This window comes from Balaenoptera borealis, assembly GCF_965194805.1.
Source record: "Balaenoptera borealis genome assembly, chromosome: 9".
Classification (NCBI taxonomy): Eukaryota; Metazoa; Chordata; class Mammalia; order Artiodactyla; family Balaenopteridae; genus Balaenoptera; species Balaenoptera borealis.
In genome coordinates, this window is record NC_138873.1 from 19,702,868 (window position 1) to 19,724,118 (window position 21,251).

Consider the following 21,251-nt stretch of genomic DNA (forward strand, 5'->3'; position numbering starts at 1 on the left):
TACGTGTCTTGGCCTGTTTCTCCTTGGATTTATCCTGTATGGGACTCTCTATTTTTCCTGGACTTGATTAACTATTTCCTTTCCCATATTAGGGAAGTTTTCAACTCTAATCTCTTCCAATATTTTCTCAGTCCCTTTCTTTTTCTATTCTTCTTCTGGGACCACTATAATTCAAATGTTGGTGCATTTAATGTTGTCCCAGAGGCCTCTGAGGCTGTCCTCAATTCTTTTCATTCTTTTTTCTTTATTCTGTTCTGCAGTAGTTATTTCCAGTGTTTTATGTTCCAGGTCACTTATCCATTCTTCTGCCTCAGTTATTCTGCTATTGATTCCTTCTGGAGAATTTTTATTTTCATTTATTGTTTTTTTCATCATTGTTTGTTTGCTCTTTAGTTCTTCTGTATCCTTGTTAAACGTTTCTTGTATTTTCTCCATTGTATTTCCAAGATTTTGAATCATCTTTATTATCATTACTCTGGATTCTTTTTCAGGTAGACTGCCTATTTCCTTTTCATTTGTTTGGTCTGATGGGTTTTTACCTTGCTCCTTCATCTGCTGTGTGTTTTTCTGTCTTCTCATTTTGCTTCTCTTACTGTGTTTGGGGTCTCCTTTTCGTATGCTGCAAGTTCACACTTCCCATTGTTTTTGGTGTCTGCCCCCGGTGGCTAAGGTTGTTTCAGTGGTTTGTGTAGGCCTCCTGGTGGAGGGGACTGGTGCCTGTGTTCTGGTGGATGAGGCTGGATCTTGTCCTTCTGGTGGGCAGGACCATGTCCGGTTGTGTTTTGGGGTGCCTGTGACCTTATTATGATTTTAGGCAGCCTCTCTGCTAATGGGTGGGGTTGTGTTCCTGTCTTGCTAGTTGTTTGGCATAGGGTGTCCAGCACTATAGCTTGCTGGTCATTGAGTGGAGCTGGGTCTTAGTGTTGAGATGGAGATGTCTGAGAGATCTTTTGCCATTTGATATTACGTGGAGCCTGAAGGTCTCTGGTGGACTAATGTCCTGAACTTGGCTTCCCCACCTCAGAGACACAGGCCTGACGCCCGGCCAGAGCACCAAGACCCTGTCAGCCACATGGCTCTGAAGAAAAGGGAGAAAAAAAGAAATAAAGGAAGAAAAAAATAAAGTAATATAAAATAAAGTTATTAAAATAAAAAATAAATATTAAAAATAAAAAAATTAAGAAGTAATAAAAAAGAAAGAAAGGAAGAAGACAGCAACCAAACCAAAGAACTAATCCACCAATTATAACAAGTGCTAACAACTGTACTAAAAGAAGAAGAAAAAAAAAACAGACAGACAGTACCCTAGGACAAATGAGATGGTAAGAGCAAAGTTATACAGACAAAATCACACACAGAAGTATACACATACACACTCTCAAAAAGAGAAAAAGGTAAAAAATATATATATTGTTGCTCCCAAAGTCCACCATCTTGATTTTGGGATGATTCATTGTCTATTCAGGTATTCCACAGATGCAGGTACATCAAGTTGATTGTGGAGATGTAATCCGCTGCTCCTGAGGCTGCTGGGAGAGATTTTCCTTTCTCTTCTTTGTTCGCACAACTCCTCGGGTTCAGCTTTGGATTTGGACCCCCTCTGTGTGTAGGTCGCCTGAGGGCGTCTGTTCTTCACTCAAACAGGACGGGGTTAAAGGAGCAGCTGCTTCGGGGGCTCTGGCTCACTCAGGCTGGGGGGAGGGAGGGGTACGGATGCGGGGCGAGCCTGCGGCGGCAGAGGCCGGCGTGACGTTGCAGCAGCCTGAGGCGCCGTGCGTTCTCCCGGGGAAGTTGTCCCTGGATCACAGGACCATGGCAGTGGCGGGCTGCACAGGCTCCCGGGAGGGGCGGTGTGGAGAGTGACCTGTGCTCACACACATGCTTCCTGGTGGCGGCAGCAGCAGCCTTAGTGTCTCATGCCCGTCTCTGGGGTCCGCGCTGATAGCCGTGGCTCGCACCCGTCTCTGGAGCTCGTTTAGGCGGGGCTCTGAATCCCCTCTCCTCGCGCACCCCGAAACAATGGTCTCTTGCTTCTTAGGCAGTTCCAGATTTTTTTCCCGGACTCCCTCCCAGCTAGCTGTGGCGCACTAGCCCCTTCAGGCTGTGTTCACGCAGCAACCCCAGTCCTCTCCCTGGGATCCGACCTCCGAAGCCCGAGCCTCAGCTCCCAGCCCCCGCCCGCCCCGGCGGGTGAGCAGACAAGCCTCTCGGGCTGGTGAGTGCTGGTTGGCACCGATCCTCTGTGCGGGCATCTCTCTGCTTTGCCCTCTGCAGCCCCCTTGCTGTGCTCTCCTCCGTGACTCCGAAGCTCCCCTCCACCCCCACCCCGTCTCCACCCGCGAAGGGCCTTCCTAGTGTGTGGAAACCTTTCCTCCTTCACAGCTCCCTCCCACTGGTCCAGGTCCTGTCCCTATTCTTTTGTCTCTGTTTTTTCTTTTTTCTTTTGCCCTCCCCATGTATGAGGGGGAGTTTTTTGCCTTTTGGGAGGTCTGAGGTCTTCTGCCAGCATTCAGTAGGTGTTCTGTAGGAGTTGTTCCACATGTAGGTGTATTTCTGATGTATTTGTGGGGAGGAAGGTGATCTCCACGTCTTACTCTTCCGCCATCTTGAAGGTGTCCTCTTAATCCCTTTTCTACGTTCCAAGCTTATATAGTCTATTGTCTACAAGACTTTTTCATCTGGATGTCCTGCAAGTACTTTAAACTCAATATATTCAAACCTCAGCTTATAATCAACCTTTGCAAAGCTTGTTTTTCTTTGTTCCCAAATTTAAAGACAATATAGCTTAGTCACTCAAGTATATGGAAACATACGTACTTCTTAGCCTGGTCTGCCTGCATCATGAGCCCCTGGGCATTTTCTAGGCCACATCCTTAAAGATTCTGATTTAATAATTCTGGAATTGTCCAGGGAATAAGAATTTGACAATTTCCCCAGGTGCTTTTGATAAGCAAGTGGCTTGGGAAACCACTGAAAGTGCTTCTGCAGTTGAAATATTTCAGTCTGCACCCCATCCCTTTTTATGTTCATCTTCCTGCCTCTTGCTATAGTTTGGTTCCTTTGCATTTCAGTGGCCTTCTACAGATCTAATTCCTTTGTGTCCCTTCTCTATTCATTCCTTCCTCCATGCTGCTATTTTCCTGAAGCACAGATTGGATAATGTCCCATGTGTGATTAAAAATTCTTTGATGATTTCTTATTACCTATAAAATAAATCTAAACTTCTTAGTATGACCTTTCAGGTTCCTTATAATCTGGCAGTTATTTATTTAAAAAAAATTACTTTTGCCTGTACTTTTCCTGCCACTTCCTAAAAAAGTCTAAGTTTCAGCCACCTAGACTCTTATTTTTCCCCAATATTTTATGCAATTCTTTATTAGTGCTGTACCCTTTTCTTGGATTTCTGTCAAAACCATGGCAGTCTTAGATCTGCAACAAACCATGCCACATTATTCCATTGGCTTTGGTGGAATAATATGAAAACCAGTTAGAGATAACCTCTTGAAATAACATATTTATTATATAATTCTTAAGTACAACAAATGATTGTATAATGTAAAATTATTGAATCTATCTTAAAAAATCTTATGACTAATGCACAACACTCACACATGCATATATATACTTCTTTGGATTAGGGATATAGGGGACGAGTTTCTTACTCTCTAAGGGGTGTCTCTCACAGTCCGTTGGTGGCATTTGTAGGTAAAGTTGCTTTCTTTTTCTCTGGCAGCTGTCTAGGTTATCAGTGTTGATTAGATTCAGTATGAAGGTTTTCATTTTAGAGCTTCTGGTCAGAGACTTAACCTTCCAGCATTGGCAGAGGGAAGGAACAATATGCATCCCTCCTGCTAGAGCAAGTGTTTTTGAGCTATGAAAATAGCATGCAGTTTAGTGAACTCATATATTTTGGTCATATATGTGATTAGGGCACCTGCTGGCTCTGTTGCCCCCACTTAACTGGTTGTGGGTTTTACATACATGTAAGTTAAGCATCCATTTGAGTTGACACTAGATATACTTTGCATACATCTGGCTCTGATACCCCACCCACTTGGCTATAGTTTTGTGTTTATGTAAATTAAGTAACCCTGCCATGTTGCTTCTGATGAGATATGGTATCCTTCACTAAACACAGGCAGCTTCTGTCAGTTTGTACTGATAAAGTACCATGTCCAGAACTAAGACTAAGAGTTGTAATTCATACTTACAAATATTCTAAATCCCTTTTCTCTGTCTACTTGTTTAATACATACTCATTTATATCTCACATATCTGAAGCATCAGTATTCCAAGTCCTCTAGGCTTCTGTGATAACCCTTTCTTTTGATATTTAAGTAAAATTGCTTGAATTCCCATCCCATATATTGAGGGATCTGACCTCTTTCCTCTGTGTTACCCAGCACCACCTTTTCTCAGCATATTTGGAAAAGTTGGGGTGTGTAGATGATTATCGTTTACCAATATCCACACCCTCTCCCTGTGGGAGGATTATTCTTCTTTGCCCTGTTGAAGAAGTATACCTTTGTCACGTGGCTTGCTTTGGTCAATAAAGTGTAAGAGGAAATGATGTGTGTCATTTCCTGTTGTTTTGCCTCACTTTTTTCTCTCTGACAAGAGATTACTATTGATGTTCTAAAAATGATTGCTCTGTCTGATGGTCCCAATATGAAGATACCGGCAACGTGAAGAAGAGCCCTTACTCAGTCAATCTACAATGAGCTCTAGCATGGGAGAGAAGTGCTTTTCTATGCCATTGATAACTTAGAGTTGTTTGTTATCACAGTATGTCCTAGGATCTAAAACAATGCCGGGCATTTGGCAGGTTTTCATTAAGTACTTGATGAATGAATGAACTTGAACAAGGCAATTTCCCGGTGTCTCGAACTAGTACACTCATACTCTCTGTCTTCCGATCTTTGATGTGGTCCTGGACTAGTGAGTCTGTAGCACAGGATAGAAATGCACCATTGTCTTAAAGCAACACTTTTTGTAAAAGATCTCTGAGGAAAAAACCTCATTATTTTCAGATTAAAACAGACATGCATATGATATGGAAGAGAACACAGATTTCACAGGAATTTTAAAAGGGAAAAATATAAGAATTTTTATGACAGTAGGGTTCGCTTTAATCTATATTCCTATAGATTATATATGCCAATCTATATATTGGAAATGTTTGAGAAACCCTGATAATCTATGAGTCTCACTTTCCTCCTCTCTGAAATACAGGGTTTGGACAAAAGTAGAGATGTCAGAGTCTCTTTAGGAGGAGCTGTGTGGTGTAAGCAGCAGTGGGCTGAGAGCCAGCAGCTTTGGGCTCCAGCGCTTGCTTTGCTGCTGGTTAAGCATAGGACGCAGTCTTCATGTAAATCTGCTAGAATCTCAGACTCAGGAAAAAACGTACTCACATGTCTGCTATCTGTCCCACTGGATTTTTTTTTTGAGGAATAATATATTTGAAAGTACTTTGAAACTTATTAAGCTCTATTTTTCCAATTGAAAAGTGATATGAAATTCTTGGCAATCTTTTCAAATGTGAAGATTTTATTTATATTTTAAGTCCACTAGGTGGCAGTATTTCACTTGTACTCAACTATAATTTTATAGCTTGTATCTAATCTCGAAGAAAAGAATTTAATCACTATCTCATTTTCTCCCAACCTTATCTTTCCCCTTTCCCATCCTGTGCGCTCCCTATCTCCCAAAACAATTCTGAGAAACGGTTACCATTTGTTTAAAAGTGATTTAATGACATATGTGTGACGACAATCACTAAGACTTAGCAATTTACCCAGAACTTTTGCGTCTTTTGGGAAGAAGTGTTAGATAGCCTAATTTTGCCCAGATGTAGGTAAATTAGTTTGATGTAGGTAATTAAAATCAGTAAAATCACCTACAAATATCTTGCCATTGGCTTTTTTTGTGACTGCTTTAACAATTTTTTTCAATAAACTCATGTAGACGTTTTTGACTGATAATACCACCGATGCTTATTTTATCCTGTGTATCCTAAGATGATAAAGTTGTTATGCTGAATCTTTTGACGTCTATGACATGTTTGTGAAACATGTTGTCATGGTTCCATATCAGTTTACTTTGCGTCAGAATTTCTTAGAAAATTAATTCTACAAGATGAGTTAAATAGGAAAAGTATACTTGTAAAGCTTGATAAGTTATTCCTTGCTGACTTGTGTTGATATTAAGGCTTCCATGTAAGTGATGGCCTAGGTCTACTAGAGCAGTCTTTCCCTGTAGCATGAAAAAAATACAAAGATTCTTTAGCAATATAATGGATTGCTAGTTTTTAGTTGTAAGGAGACCATCAGTGCAGTTTTAAACTGCCATAACCACTGCACTCTGTACAAGAGAAAGTAGCTGCTTTGAAAATTAGACTGTTGAAAAATTGCTTATAAAATGGTGTGGATAGAGAAATCTTATTTTTAAATGGCTGACATTTGATAGAAAATTTTAATAGTTTTGTGCCAAATAAGCTGTTGCTGTTTTCACGGAGGAAAAAAATGTTAAAAAGATAGATGTCTAAACCTGAATTGATATGTTAATGAAAATTTCATTTCTTTCTCTTATGGTCATAGTTATGAATCACATTTCCTCTCTTCTAATATACAGGATAGTGATAAGCTGTTTGCACTGTGTGCATGAACATTTAAAAAATTTTTTTGTGGAAGATGATTCATAGCTTTTTACTGCTTATCAAAAGGATTTACGACCCACAGTAGTTAAAAAAAAAAAAACCTCTGGTATTTCATCATCATTACATATTTTAAAGTAGGTTTAAAAATTGTTTTAGAAGTTTTACCTCATCAAATATCAATCCTCATTTGTACAAAGGGAAGAAATGGAGGAGCAGTGTATCTTAGTTAAGGATTTTAGAAAAACCTCTCAATTTCTTTGTCTACAAATTAGGAAGCGACTGGCTGGATAATAGATTAGTTAGGTGGATTCATTGCAAGTTGAACAACTGAACCTAAAGTGCTCTGATTAATAAACCAGTAGGAACATGAGGGTTAACGCAACTGGCATTTCACAAGTCACTTTATTCTAGGTCCTTTCCTGCTAAATCTTTTTATTAGTAATTTAGGAAGCATGCTTATCAATCTTGCTGATGAGAGAAAACTGGGAGAGAGAGTTGCTATTTCATTTGAAAGCATCAGTCTTCAAAAATATTAAGTCCCAAAGTAGGAATAAACCAGTGAGAAGAAATTAATAAAAGTCAAGTCTTGTATTTGCATTAGTAAGTTATTTTATAAAAATAGAGAACTAAAGAATTTGCTTTGAGAACAATTCAAAGTGAAAAGATTTGGGAGTTTCAATTAGTTTTGGTTTTAGGGAGAAGTTAGCATGGTTTGGAAAGAGATTGATCAGAATTTGTAAACTAGGTGAGTTGCTGGAAAAAAATGGGTGATCTTGTCTTTGGAACATGTAGGTCTGGACAGAGCTGTTAAAACAATTTGAACTTATTTTAGGGGTATACCTGTTTTGCAAATCAGTAAACAGTTTTGCAAACAGACTAGGAGTGGAAGAGTTGTAAGAGAAGACTAGTCAAGGGTTCTTATTGAGTTGTTATTGAACACCAACTGTGGTAGGTCCTGTGTTAAATCTTTAAAAGGATCATCTAATTGACTTTCCTCACAACAACCCTATGAGGTAGATAGTGCTACAATCCCTTTTTCACAAACAGGAAAACAGAGGCACAGATTGCTTAAATGATTTTCTTAATACTACTTACAAACAGTAAATGGTATAACGTGGGATGGAGTCTGAGTCTGGACCTTGAGTCCATGCACTTAACTGCTATAATATACTGCCGTCCAGGGAAAGAGTATTATGCAGCCAACAGAGGAGACTTTCAACAGAGTGGCCACTATCATTACATGCTGCAGGCAGGTAAAGAAAGGTGAAAAATGAATCTGACATGAGAGGACTTCATTTAAAGTTTTTTTTCAAGTGGGGTGATGAGGGCAGATGCCAAATTGTAGGCCCCTGAAGACTGAATAGGGAAATGAGGGTATTTGTTGGGGACCAGGCTAGTTAGAAGAAAAATAAGGTTATCAGAGATGGCGGTGGGGCAGAGACTAAAGGAAAACTTGAAGAGGAGGGATGTGGAGAGATTTAAGGCTAGGAGTAGAAGGGAGGAGAGTCTGTGTGATAGCAAAGAGGTTATACAAGACAAACACAGTCAAGAACTAGATGGCCTGTAGTCTCCCTCTCTCTTTTTTCTTTTTCTTTTTGTGTGTGTGGGGGGGCATGTGTGGGCAATTTTTAAGGTTTTAATACCATAAAATGCTTTTAGTTTTCCTGTTGATTTATTTAAAAATAGTTTACAGTTAAAAATTTAATGCATTGGGTACTATTGAATTAAATCAGGTAGAGACAAGTGCTACCTAAAGAAATGTGGTTTATCTTCCAAAATGATTTGCTGGAGAAAGATGATGTGTTCCAAACCACTACCATCACCATCAATGGCCTAATTAGCATTTGTTTTCCCCAACTTTCCCAGGATAGCAGAAATCCTGATTTGTTTTGGTAGCAGTAGGATGAAACATTATTACTTTAATCAGTTATGGTACTCTTATTCATCTTGGCTAACAATTGGTCTAAGGATGACCGTGTTGCCTAGTTCTAGCTAATGAGATGTGAGAAGTCTTTTGGGTGAGGCTCCCAGGAAAGCTTTCAATTTCTCATGAAAAGGAACAAGGGCGCTTCACTCTTCTTCATGGCTAGTGGAGTGTCAGACATTATGTCTAGAGGTCACCCTTTGAACATGGGTTGACAAGCGTGACAACAAAGTCAATGTGTGAAGGATGGCACAGCAGACATTTAGAAGGCACTTGGTATTTCACCAGTTCTGGACTGCCTGGCTTTGTACCTCTTGCTACATGAGAGATATATGTGTATTTGTTGAAGTCACTGTTAGTCAGTGTTTCTGTTGCTCGTAGTCAGATGTAGGACTCAGAGAAGCAAAATTCTTTATCAGCTCTTTCTTATACATGTGTAGTTTATGGCTTTGGTAAATTTTAAGATAATCTACCTAATTGACACTCTTTTATTTTTACAGCCTATATGTCTCATTAGAAAGGTTTTAATCTGGCTTATCAATTTCAGAAACAATTTAGTCTTTAAAACTATTTGACCACTTTATTCAATTAGCTGTTCATTTCTAGTTTCTTTTCAGTAACTAGAGCAGTGCCTCTATGTTGTTTACATCAGCTGTATCTCTATACTATCAAAAAAATATTTTTGCCATGGAAGAAACCAAAGCATGAAGCAGAGATGGTTTTCACATCAGATCTAGATCAGCTCAAGGGAATGTCTCATTAAACCATTTAGGCCACATTCTAGAAAATCATAATTGAAGAGAGATTTCATGCCAAAGCATTTACTTACTATGAAACTACTAAAATGCCTGTCTGCTGGGTGAGCTGGGTTAGGATGGGGTTAAATGTAAAATAATCCTCAATGTTCTTCAGAGTTCCTGGGATGAATATGATTATTTTATGTTCTTTGCATCCAAATGAGATATGGCTACTAGGGAAGGTATTGCCTTCTGCCTCAGCATTATTTGACTTAAAGTACACAAAGGTAGGTGACATGAACGCTTTTGTCGTGGGCATCACAGTGTGTCAAATGGAGTAGTGAAATTTGGTTAGAGGAATTTGCTTCATATAGTGAGTCTAGTATTAATATAGATGCTTTATTTTTAATAGTGTGACTTGGATTTGTGTTCAGACAATGAAACACAATGAAATTTCTAGTCAATTCTGAGAGTGCTATGGAGAGAAAAATTGACCTGACAATTTATCAACAGAAGTCTAGACACTATTATAAAAATTGTTTAAATGACAGTAGGAAAATCAACATTAAAAATTATTAGAGAAATCAAATAAAAATACATTAAACACATGAATAAACATCTCTGCATGTGACTATAGAAAGTAAATGCAGTATGTGGAAATATATCCAATTATGCAGAGATGGAGCATTTTAATATTCCAATCTTCTTGTTTAATCCCTTGAGTCATGGCATTATTAGCTACCAAAAGATTTGATCACTTCAAATCAGGTGGTCAAATCTTTTGGCTTCTCTCTGGATTATCATCACATTGAATGAATTATTAATAATTCAGTCTTGGTGCTTTGAGTAAGCCTATTAAGAACAATCTAAGTTTCAGATTTTCTCTAAAACTTATATAAAAAGGAGAGCTCTGTTATTGTATTTAATTTTAAATGGAAGCATAATTGCCTGGTAATGACATTTTAGAGATGTTTTTAAAGAGAAGCTTCAATATCTGAGATGCTTCCCATTTTAAGATGTGTGTATCCTCATGAATCACTAATTAATGTAAATCGTCTGCAATAAAAAAAGTCTGACTTCCTAAATAATGGTTAGAAAAGTGGTAATTCTCTTTTTTGCTTTTCCAAGTCAGGAAATCCAGTTGTTTTACAGTGCTTGCTTTAGAATTTGGTAAGTAATAAGAACCCCCTATGAGTCCATATTATGTTGTCACTTTACCCACTGAAGTAAACATTTGTTCTTGTTATCTGTTTTCTTCTTCGAATCATACTCATTCATACATTGTTGTGCTCTTTGTTATGTATCTAAAGCATACTCTGTTGTCATCACAGCTTGAGACCCATCCCCTTTATCACAAAACTTTTCTCAGTAGATGTAGCTCATACTGATACTCTATTTTCAGTCTTCTATATCCATGTACACACCGCAAATCTATCATAGTTTCCTTTCCTAGTGAGCCAATTGATCCTTTAAATAAATCTCAGCATAGCATTCCAGTCATCATACATTGAAAAATGTCATTGGAGATGCAGCTTATTTGCAGTCCTTGAACAGTCTGCTCATGTATCAGTGTCTTGCGTAGTTTTAAAATTATTTTCACCATTTAGTTTAGTTTTGTTTCATTCACTAATTGCTTTGTGTAACCTTTGTCTAATCAACAATAGTCAATTCATTGTGACAATCATGTTTTAAATTTCATTTGTCTACCTCAGTTTACCACAGGACTGGATATACAACAAGCTCTCAATAATACTTGGATATTAACTGGATTAAATTCTAGAATATTTCACATATATGAGTGCATTAGTCTGTTCAGACTGCTATAACAAAATACCATAGACTGAGTGCCTTAAATGACAGAAATTAATTTTCTCACAGTTCTGAAAGTTAGAAGTTCCAGGTCAGGGGGCCAGCAGATTTGGTTTCTGGTGAGGACTCTTTTCCTGGCTTGCAGATGGCTGCCTTCTCACTGTGTCCCTTCCTCTATGCCTGCATGGAGAGAAAGATCTCTGGTTTCTCTTCCTCTTCTTATAAGGACACCAGTCCTATTGGTTTAGGGCCCCACCCTTATGATCTCATTTAACTTGAATTCCCTCCCTAACAGCCCTATATCCAGCTACAGGCACATTGGGGATTAGAGCTTCAACACATAAATTTTGGGGGTACATAATTTAGTTCATAACAATGAGATATTAAATTATTAGTAAATCTTTTATTGAACTATTGAACTATTGAATTTTGCTTTTCCCACAACCATTTTTAAATTATATTTCTTCAACCTAGCTTGATCTAAGCCTCCACTTCACCTATATCTTCTTATAATCATGGAAATTTTCCCTTTTAATGTTTTCTGCTCTGTATGGTTTGGCAGGTGTTAAGTTTTTCTTTAAAATTCTTAGCTGGAACTGATCAAGCCTCTTCGGGGAGTTTTACCTAAAAGATCCCCTCTGGAGACTTGGTAGAGAGTGAACCCAAGGCTAAGCTTTATTAATCACTCCTGCTGTTCCTGTTTTCCGCACACCTCAAGCTCACCTTTGAGAGAACCAACACATCACACCTGCCTACTAAACAACTGTCTCAAGGACTTTTGTCATCTCATAGAATTTGAAGAATATGTGAATCGTTTTAAGTCTGATTATTAATGAGAGCAAGTCAGGCCAGACCTATTATGTACAAAGGTCGGAGACCCCTGACTTGTGGTTCTATCAAGTAATTGTCTAAATTTTGACTGAAAGGGTTAGACAGTGTACAGATTTACAGAAAGGATGATGCTTATGTATCACATTTCAACTTACTATTCGCCATAAAAATAACAATCACCAATAATAATCAGTTTTTTACCTTGAAAGACAGTCACACACACATATACATATTTGCATGCATGCACGCACGTGTGCGCGCACACACACACACACACACACGCACACCCCTGAGTCAGATGTTTGATTCATTACCATAATCATCCTGTCACATTTGATGTTTTCCTTTCTGGTCCTCTAAACTCTAGCCTCCTTAACAATAATATTTTCATATCTATTGTAGAAAAACCTTATTATCTCTAAAGCTAGTTCCTATTTTCATCATTGCTAAGTGTCTTTGTAGTCATTATAATTATTTTAAACCAAAACTCTTGGAGCTCTTTCCTGAATTTGTTGGATTGTTTTGTATTGGATTTTTCCTAGGAGTTATTTTAGCTTTAACTCTTGGCATGGCACTTGACTATATACACCTCCTATTATTTTAATGCAGTATTATTATACTGGAACTGGGCTCTTGTCTACATACGTACCTGAGTTAGTATAGAACTTTATTCATGCCCACAGGTAGTCATTGATTTCCTAATTTTCATTACCCAAATTTAATTTTTTTACCATTAGCATGAAGTGTTGTCTACTTAACTCTCTGCATTTAAGGTTTTTGCGTTCCTATAATCAAATGAGATAAAAATCTTGTAAATCAAAATATTCTTCCTAAATCTTGTATTATTTTTTTCTTATTAGCTTTCCTTGTTTTCTTTCTTAAAATTTAATTTTGTTGTGTGTGTACAGATTCTGAAAGCTTGTAAAGACTGTATAATTATATAAGTTAGATTTTAACTGTGTTCTTCCTCCTTATGATATCTATATATCTAAGTATCTGTACATCTATATATCTATATATCTATGTATATCTATCTAAGTCCCTGTTCCTATAGATTGGGGAGGATGGAACCCTCTCTAAGATGCCTGTGTAGGAGGGAAGGTTTAAATCCTCCTGTAAGGATTTACATTTGCTTTCCTGCTTCTGCTCTGCTTAGCAGGTAAAGCTTCTTGTTGCCCTGTTATACATCGTCAACACAGGCAAGAAATTGAGTTTTTAAATAAATTTTCGTTAATGGACTATCCTCTCTCTCTCTCCATGCAAGAAATTTGTGTGTGACTGCAGTAGGTTATATTGAAGGTTGGTTGGGAGGAGTAGAGAGGAATATTATAGAAAGGCAAACAACTTCAAAGTGAGTATTAAAATGCTTGCTTTTACCTGCTCTCTGGTGGTCTCGTGACCAATGTGTTTGATTACTTCACTTTATGTAGTTTGCCAGCTGCATCTTGCCTTCTCTCTTCTCTTTCTCCATCTCACCTTTCCTTCTCCTTCTCAATCTTCATACCCTTTTCCCCCATCTTCTCCTTTGTTGATCGCACCTGTGTCCTCTATTCTATCTTGCAGTTTACCTGTCTCCCATTGCTACTCCCAAACTCAGCTATTTTCTACCGTTGCATACTGCAATTTACCAAAGTGCTCAAGCAGAACAGGATCCACTCTCTCAAAGAGGCAGTTGGTTGAACAAAAAGATTTTTTGCATTTTAGTTTGTTTTGCTTTTGCCATTGGAACAGAAAATCAAAATACCAGAGTTGGTAATGATTATACCATATTTGTACAACTTTATGCACCAATAGTTTCTGAAGCAGTAAGTAACAGATGGGGCATGAGAGAGATCTGATTTGGGTGAATTACTAGCTAAAATTAGAGATTAATATGTTAGGTTCAAAATTGATGTTCGTGTGCTGGAAATAAAAACTGCAAGGTAATTAAACTCCAAAGAGGATAGACTCAAATAAAATAACATATGCAAAATAATTAGAATTTTAATTTTAAGTAGACTACACTATCCAATAGATTTTGCTTGTCCAATATAATTTCAAGCCTTCTGAGTTTATAAAAAATAAAGTCATTTTAACTTGAACTTTCAAACTTATAGAACTATTTAAAATAATGTGTTAGTCCAGATTTATAAATTTTTGAGGTTTCTTACTTCTCGGGCTTTAATTGGAGTGCCAGAAAGCAGGCCTCTTACTCCTTCACATTTATTTGCTTTATTTTAACTTACCTAACTTGCCTCAGTGAACAAATAATATTATGGCCAAATCTGCTCTAAGGAAATAGGTGTTTATTGTTAATTAAACCAACCCTTTTCTACTTTTCTGCCAATAACACATGTTAGTTTATCCTGCCTTAGTGAGTTGTTTGTATGTTTATTTATTTTAAATTAATGCTAATGAATGACTGGCAATGGGCGGCTCCAATGGAACAGATAATTCACCTCCTACAGGCTCCCTCCCCACCCCCATCCCCCCTCCAAAGAAGTTACTCCTTTAACCTTGTTACAGCACAGCCAACTGACTCCTTTATGAGGTAGAAGAGACCTGGAAAAGTCAACTGAACTTCTAGGTGTAAATCACTGTGGTAGTAAACAATGTGTTATACATTGTACTCTTAGGCCAGTCCTATGGAAAAGAAAGTGAGCTGGAAACTTAAAAATTCTCCAGTCTATTTGGAAAAAACAGACAAACCAAGATTTATTTATTTTTTAATTCAACTTTTTATTTTGAAGTAATTGTATATTCACATGCAATTGTAAGAAATAATACAGAAAGATCCTGTGTATCTTTTACCAGTTCCCTCAATGGTAACATTTTCATCACCACAGGGATCTCCCATGTTCCTGTTTTCTAGCCTCACCTGCTTTCTTCCTTCCCCAACCTCTAACCCCGGGCAACCACTAAACTGTTCTCCATCTCTATAATTTTTTTTTTTTTTTGATTTCAAGAATGTTATATAAATGGCATTATACAGTATGTGGAATTGGCATTTTTTTCAGTCAGCATAAGTTTTTGGAGATTCACCTAGGTTATTGCATTATCAATAGGCCATTCCTTTTTTTGGCTAAATTATGGTATCGATGTACCACAATTTGTTAAAGCATTCAATCATTGAAAGACATCTTATCACTTTTTCTGTGTTTTGTTTTTTGTTTTGTAGATTCCACATTTAAGTGAAATCATAAAGTACTTGTCTTTCTCTGTCTTATTTATTTCATTTAGCATAATGCCTTCCAGGTCCATCCATGTTGGACTGATACTTTTGCCACCGTATAGTTCCCCTCCCTATCTCTGATTTTCTTTGCTCTGAGGTTCTACTTTACATGATAATAATATAACCATCTCTGCTTTCTTTTAATTAATGTTTGCATGGTACATTTTTTTCTATACTTTTACCTTCCACTTAACCTATATAATTTGAAGTGAGTTTCTTCTGGCAGCAAATAGCTTGTTCACTAAAAAAAAAATCTACTCTGATAATCTCTGTATTTTAATGTGTATTTAGACAGTTTACATTTAATGACATTATTGGTATGTTAGGACTTAAGTTTGCTATTTTATTCTTTGTTTCTGAGGTTTTTCTTTCTCTCTCTCTGTTTCCTTTCTCTGCCTTCTTATGGCAATATGGTTCATAGTTAAACATTTTTTAGAATTCCGTTTTGATTTACCTACATTATACAAACATAACTTGTCATAGTTAACTGGTTTCATCATTTTGCCAGTTTAAATGAATTAGAGGAATCTTATTTCCCTCTTTATTTCTTTGCCCTTCTCCATATAACTGCCTTAGATATTTCCACTACATCCATGTAGGGCCACATCAGAGAGCATTGTAATTTTTATCAGAAACTCAAGAGGAGAAAGAAAGTCTATTGTATTTACCCATATATTTTCTTACCGTGTTCTTCTTTCCTGATGTTCAACAATTTCCTTTCTGTTTATAGAGATCTTCTGTTTAGCCATTGTTTTTGAGAAGCCTACTGACATTAGAATGGCTGTTTTCCTAAATTGTTATTTTTCTCTGGCTACTTTCAAGATTTTTTCTTTGCGTTTAGTTTTCAGAAATTTAATGATGATGTGTTGCGGCACGGATTTCTTTTTGTTTACCCCGTTTGGAGTTTGTGCAACTTCTTGAACCTGTAGATTTATGCTTATTGGCAAATTTGGAAAGTTTTGAGACATTATTTTTCTCAAATATTTTTCCACCATACCCTCTCTCTCATCTCTTTTTAGGACTCCAATTACAGGAATGTTACATCTTTTGTTATAGTCTCACAGGTCCCTAAGTCTCTGTCCTTTTTTTTTTTTTTTTTTTTTTTAATCTGTTTTCTCTCTGTTGCTTAGATTGGGTAATTTCTGTTGTTCTATCTTGCAGTTTGCTAATTCTTTCCTTTGTCCCCTCCATTCTGCTCTTGAGCCTATCCCCTGAAGTTATTATTTCAATTGTTAATACTGATATTTTTCAGTTCTAAAATTCCACTTAGTTCTTATTTCCATCTTTATTTCTTTGCTGAGACTTTGTGATTTTTCATTTGTTTCAAATGTGTTCAATGGATTGTTGAGGCTTAAAATCTTTGTCAGATAGTTCTAACATCTCTGTCATCTTGATGTTAGCATCTTTTGAGCTTTTCTTTTTTCATTCAGTTTGAGATCATTGTGATTCTTGATATAATGAGTGACTTTTTATTGAAACCTCGACATTCTGAGTATTATATAATGAGACTGTGCATCTTATCAAATCCCTTTTGGTTTAACTGGATTCCTCTGATGCTGCTCCAGCAGGAGAGTGGAGGTACCACCTCATTACCCAGGTTCCTCACCCAATCTGCATTGAGAGCTGAAGGGACTGGACTCCTTATTACTACTGAATGGGGTGGGAGTTCCTGCTCTCCCCTACACCTGCACTGATACCTCCCTGGCTGAGAGAGATAGATGTGTCTTGTTACTTCTCCTAAAACATGTATGTGTAAAAATGAATAATTCAGAAAACTAATTCTAGGAATGAAGAATTCTTAGGAAGTCAATGTTACATACATAATTTTTCTTCAACAGTGTAGTTTATGTATATTTGAGCTCCTCAATAATTAAATTTATTTAAGTTACAACATTTAAATTGTTGTAAGTCTCTTATACTGAACAGTAGGAGCCATAGATATTATTCTTTTATTACTAAAAAGTAATACCTTCTCTTTGTAGCAAATCCAATGGATTCAAAATAGTTTAAAGTAGTCCTTCCATCCCAATTACATTCTTCAGATGTAACTACTGTTAACAGTCAGACATTCATCCATCAAGTTTTTAGTCTATGTTTACAGTTTCAGTCATGTTCCCCCACCTCACTTACTTCTAGTTTTCCTCTCCAGCTTCTCTTTCTGTGCCTCCTTTGTAAGCTCATCCCTCTCTGTCCAGCTTTTCGATGTTGAGATGCTTTTAAACTTGGTTCTAGAAACCTTTTCTTCTCAATCCATATTGTTTTTCTGGGCTTCCCTGGTGGCGCAGAGGTTAAGAATCCACCTGCCAATGCAGGGGACATGGGTTCGAGCCCTGGTCTGGGAAGATCCCACATGCCACGGAGCAACTAAGCCCGTGCGCCACAACTACTGAGCCTGCTCTGTAGAGCCCGCAAGCCAAAACTACTGAAGCCCGCGCATCTAGAGCCCGTGCTCCGCAACAAGAGAAGCCACCGCAATGAGAAGCCCATGCACCGCAACGAAGAGTAGCCCCCGCTCGCCGCAACTAGAGAAAAGCCCTTGCGCAGCAATGAAGACCCAACACAGCCAAAAATAAATAAATAAATAAAAATTTTAAAAAAGAATGTATAAAGTATTGGGTTTTTCTGTGACTCACCTATATCCTTGTCTCAATTACCATTTATACTTAGATGACTCATAAACTTATTTTTCTAGTTTAGATCTCTGGTCTGAGTGTCAAATCAATAACTCTAACTCTCTACTTGACATCTCCTTTTGTATCTAAATAGCACTTCAAACCCCAAATGCCAAAACCAGACTGATGATCTTTCCTTCCAACTCTTCCAGATTTCACATCTCAGTGACTGGTACCACTATGTATTGAGTTGTATTTGCCAGAAGCCTAGGAGTCATTATTGGTTCCCGTTTTTCTTCACCTCCCGTATCAAATTAATCACCAAGTCCTGTGGCTTTTCCCTACTGAATCTTCCCACTCCTTTCCATTTCTACATCCAAGCTTTTACCATCTCTTTCCTGGGTTAATGCAGTATTTTCCTAAATGGACTGTCTATTTCTAATCTCATTGTGCTTGAATTAATATTTTACTCTATAACCAGAGAGATATTTTCAAAATAAAAATGTGGTCATGTCACCTGTCTGCTTAAAATATTTTAATTTTTCATTGCTCTTATGGGAAATACCTAAATCTTTAACATGACTTAGTATAATACCTGTCATGTAGTCAACATTCAATAAATATTTGTGGAAAAATGTATAGATGAACTTATGTAGTTTACCGTATTGCTATTAAAATAGTATTGCCACACACATGTATGCATCTATGTATCTTTCTTTAATCTTATATTTCTGTTGGATATACTTCTAGAAGTGAAATTGCTAGTATAGTTTGATTTTCATCTATTAAACATCAAGGTTAGTAGGGCAGTTGGTGTAGTGCCTTGTAGCCATCAAGAGAAAAAGAGGAGTCTGAGCTAGGAAGATCAATGATGATTTATTAAAGGAGCCATCCTGTACCTTCTATCTGATGGAAGGGAGTTACATTCTAAAGAAATGCCCAATGACTTAAGGATTTTTTTAAATAGATTTTATGCCAAATAACCTTAGGTAAAATGTTTTGTAAGATAGAGCAAGGAACAAATGAGTCGAATTTTCATATTCATAATAAATATGGCTTTTCCTGTTTTATTTTGTTTACATGTTTTTCTTATAAATGACAATATATGGAAATTAGGTAGTTTAAGGAAAAGAATTATTTGAAATGGGGTGGTCACATAAGAAGGGCTAATAAAAATAATGTACGAATTACAATTTTCATAGAAATAAAAGGTCTGTTTACTAGTGTAGTTGATACTGGGCAGAATTGTGATGTAGGCAAGTAGTGTTTTCAGAGACATGTTCTTCTGTCTCTGCCTCTTTTGCTCCACTCACTGGAAAGAGGATGTGTGTCTTGGTGCTTGTGAAGTAGGCAGAAAACAGCATGAAGGTGTCAGGTGCCTGAAAGTTGGGGTCTAGGGGTATCAGTTTACTGATAGCTGTGCACTTATTAGTTCTGTGACCCTGGACAAGCTAGTTAATCTCTGTGATACTTAGTTTTCCCATTTGAAGCTAATACTAACCACTGATTTACATGCAAACTGGATTGGATGTGATATTTGTTTTATTATTTCTTAATGTATTTGTTTTTTAAAATTTATTGCTTGAGCTGATACTGAAACACTTTATTACTGATCTTAGTCATAAATTTGCATACCAGGAAGATAAAAGTATGCAGCGCAGGGACATTAATGGCTTTAAAAACCCTTTTCAGCAGCTTATCAGGCTACAAAATGACTCACAACAGGCTCTTAAGGCACTGAAAGGTCCCAAGAAATTCTGAGTTAATATGCTTTTGGAAATATCCATGTATTCAAAGGGAGCATAGGACTCTATGAAATTCATAAGTAACTCTACAAATTTTTACTGTGTTCCCTCTTACTCTAGTCTATTTTTGTTTATACTGAAATGTGTAGATTATGCAGCTTTGTATTTATTTTCATCTTACTATTAATTTTGTATCAGCAGCTCTGTGGCTGTTTAAGCAAAACATTGATGTAACAGCTTTGTTTGTCATTTCTTCTTGTTCTAGGCAATGGGCCTCACCACGACCGTTGCTGTATTTATAATGAAAACAACTTGGTGGATGGTGTTTATTGTCTCCCAGTAGGACACTGGATCGAGGCCACTGGGCACACCAATGAGATGAAGCACACAACAGACTTCTATTTTAATATTGCAGGCCACCAAGCCATGCATTATTCAAGGTAAAAATAGTGCCATGTTTATAAGCATAGAAGTAGGACAAGGGTAGCATTAGGACAATGGAAGTATTCACTGTGTGTAAAACTGCAGCATCTCCCTTTGGAGGGTTATATAGGCCTGCAGTGCTTTGAGGAGGTAAATTACAGTGAATTACTGTGTGAGATTTTCTGGTTCTAGATGTGAAGGATCCTTTTTATAGAATTATTTTATTAAGTATATACCCTGGCATCAACATATTTTGACCAGACAGTAGTTTACCAATCTTTGTACTTACATAGTGGATTAAAAATAGAAACCAGACTAAAATATCATAAATCAGCATTTGTATCTTTTTTTAGACAATTTTTTTAAATTAATTAATTTATTGTTTATGGCTGTGTTGGGTCTTCGTTTCTGTGCGAGGGCTTTCTCTAGTTGTGGCAAGTGGGGGCCACTCTTCATCGCGGTGCGCGGGCCTCTCACTGTTGCAGCCTCTCTTGTTGTGGAGCACAGGCTCCAGACGCGCAGGCTCAGTAATTGTGGCTCACGGGCCCAGTTGCTCCGCGGCAAGTGGGATCTTCCCAGACCAGTGCTCGAACCCATGTCCCCTGCATTGGCAGGCAGATTCTCAACCACTGCGCCACCAGGGAAGCCCAGCATTTGTATCTTTTATGCTACAGACCAGCTGTGAAACAAAAATTGCTGTCTCTTTATAAAATATTATTCAAATAAACATGTGTGAAAATCTAGACATAAAACTAGATAGGATGTGATCATCTGCTCTATTATTGGGAGGGCCAAAAAGTGCCTTCGGTTTTTTAAGTAAAAATAAAAGAAACATTTTTCATTTTCACCAAGAACTTTATTGAACAACGTATTCACCCTTTTGTTCCACTACCTTCTGCCATTTTTCAGGCAACTTCATAATTCCATCTTCCCAAAACTTTTTATCTTTTTGAGCAAAGAACTGTTCCAGGTGCCTTTTACAGTCTTCCAGGGAATTGAAATTTTTTCCATTAAGAGAATTTTGTAAAGACCAAACTAGATGGAAGTCCAAAGGTGCAATGTCTGGTGAATACGGCGGATGAATCAGAATTTCCCAGCCAAAGCTGTAACAGTTTTTGCCTGGTCATCAAAGAAACACGCAGTCTTGTGTCATCCTGATGGAAGATTACGCATTTTCTGTTGACTAATTCTGGACACTTTTCGTCAAGTGCCGCTGTCAGTTGGTCTAATTGGGAGCAGTACTTGTTGTAATTAATCGTTTGGTTTTCTGGAAGGAGCTCATAATAGAGGACTCCCTTCCAATC

The 21,251-nt window shown here is 37.4% G+C and overlaps 1 protein-coding gene across 3 annotated transcripts in view; it reads left to right on the forward strand.

Annotated features, from left to right (window-relative positions):
- The window catches only part of EPM2A (EPM2A glucan phosphatase, laforin), a 116,292-nt gene that overhangs the window by 38,621 nt on the left and 56,420 nt on the right, over positions 1–21,251 (forward strand). For 2 of the 3 annotated variants that reach the window (XM_082405552.1, XM_082405551.1), the window contains exons 2-3: positions 10,445–10,486; positions 19,790–19,964. In XM_082405552.1, coding sequence (XP_082261678.1) covers positions 10,445–10,486; positions 19,790–19,964 — 217 coding nt within the window. The remainder of the gene's footprint in view (positions 1–10,444; positions 10,487–19,789; positions 19,965–21,251) is intronic. The other variant, XM_082405553.1, reaches the window with a different exon arrangement.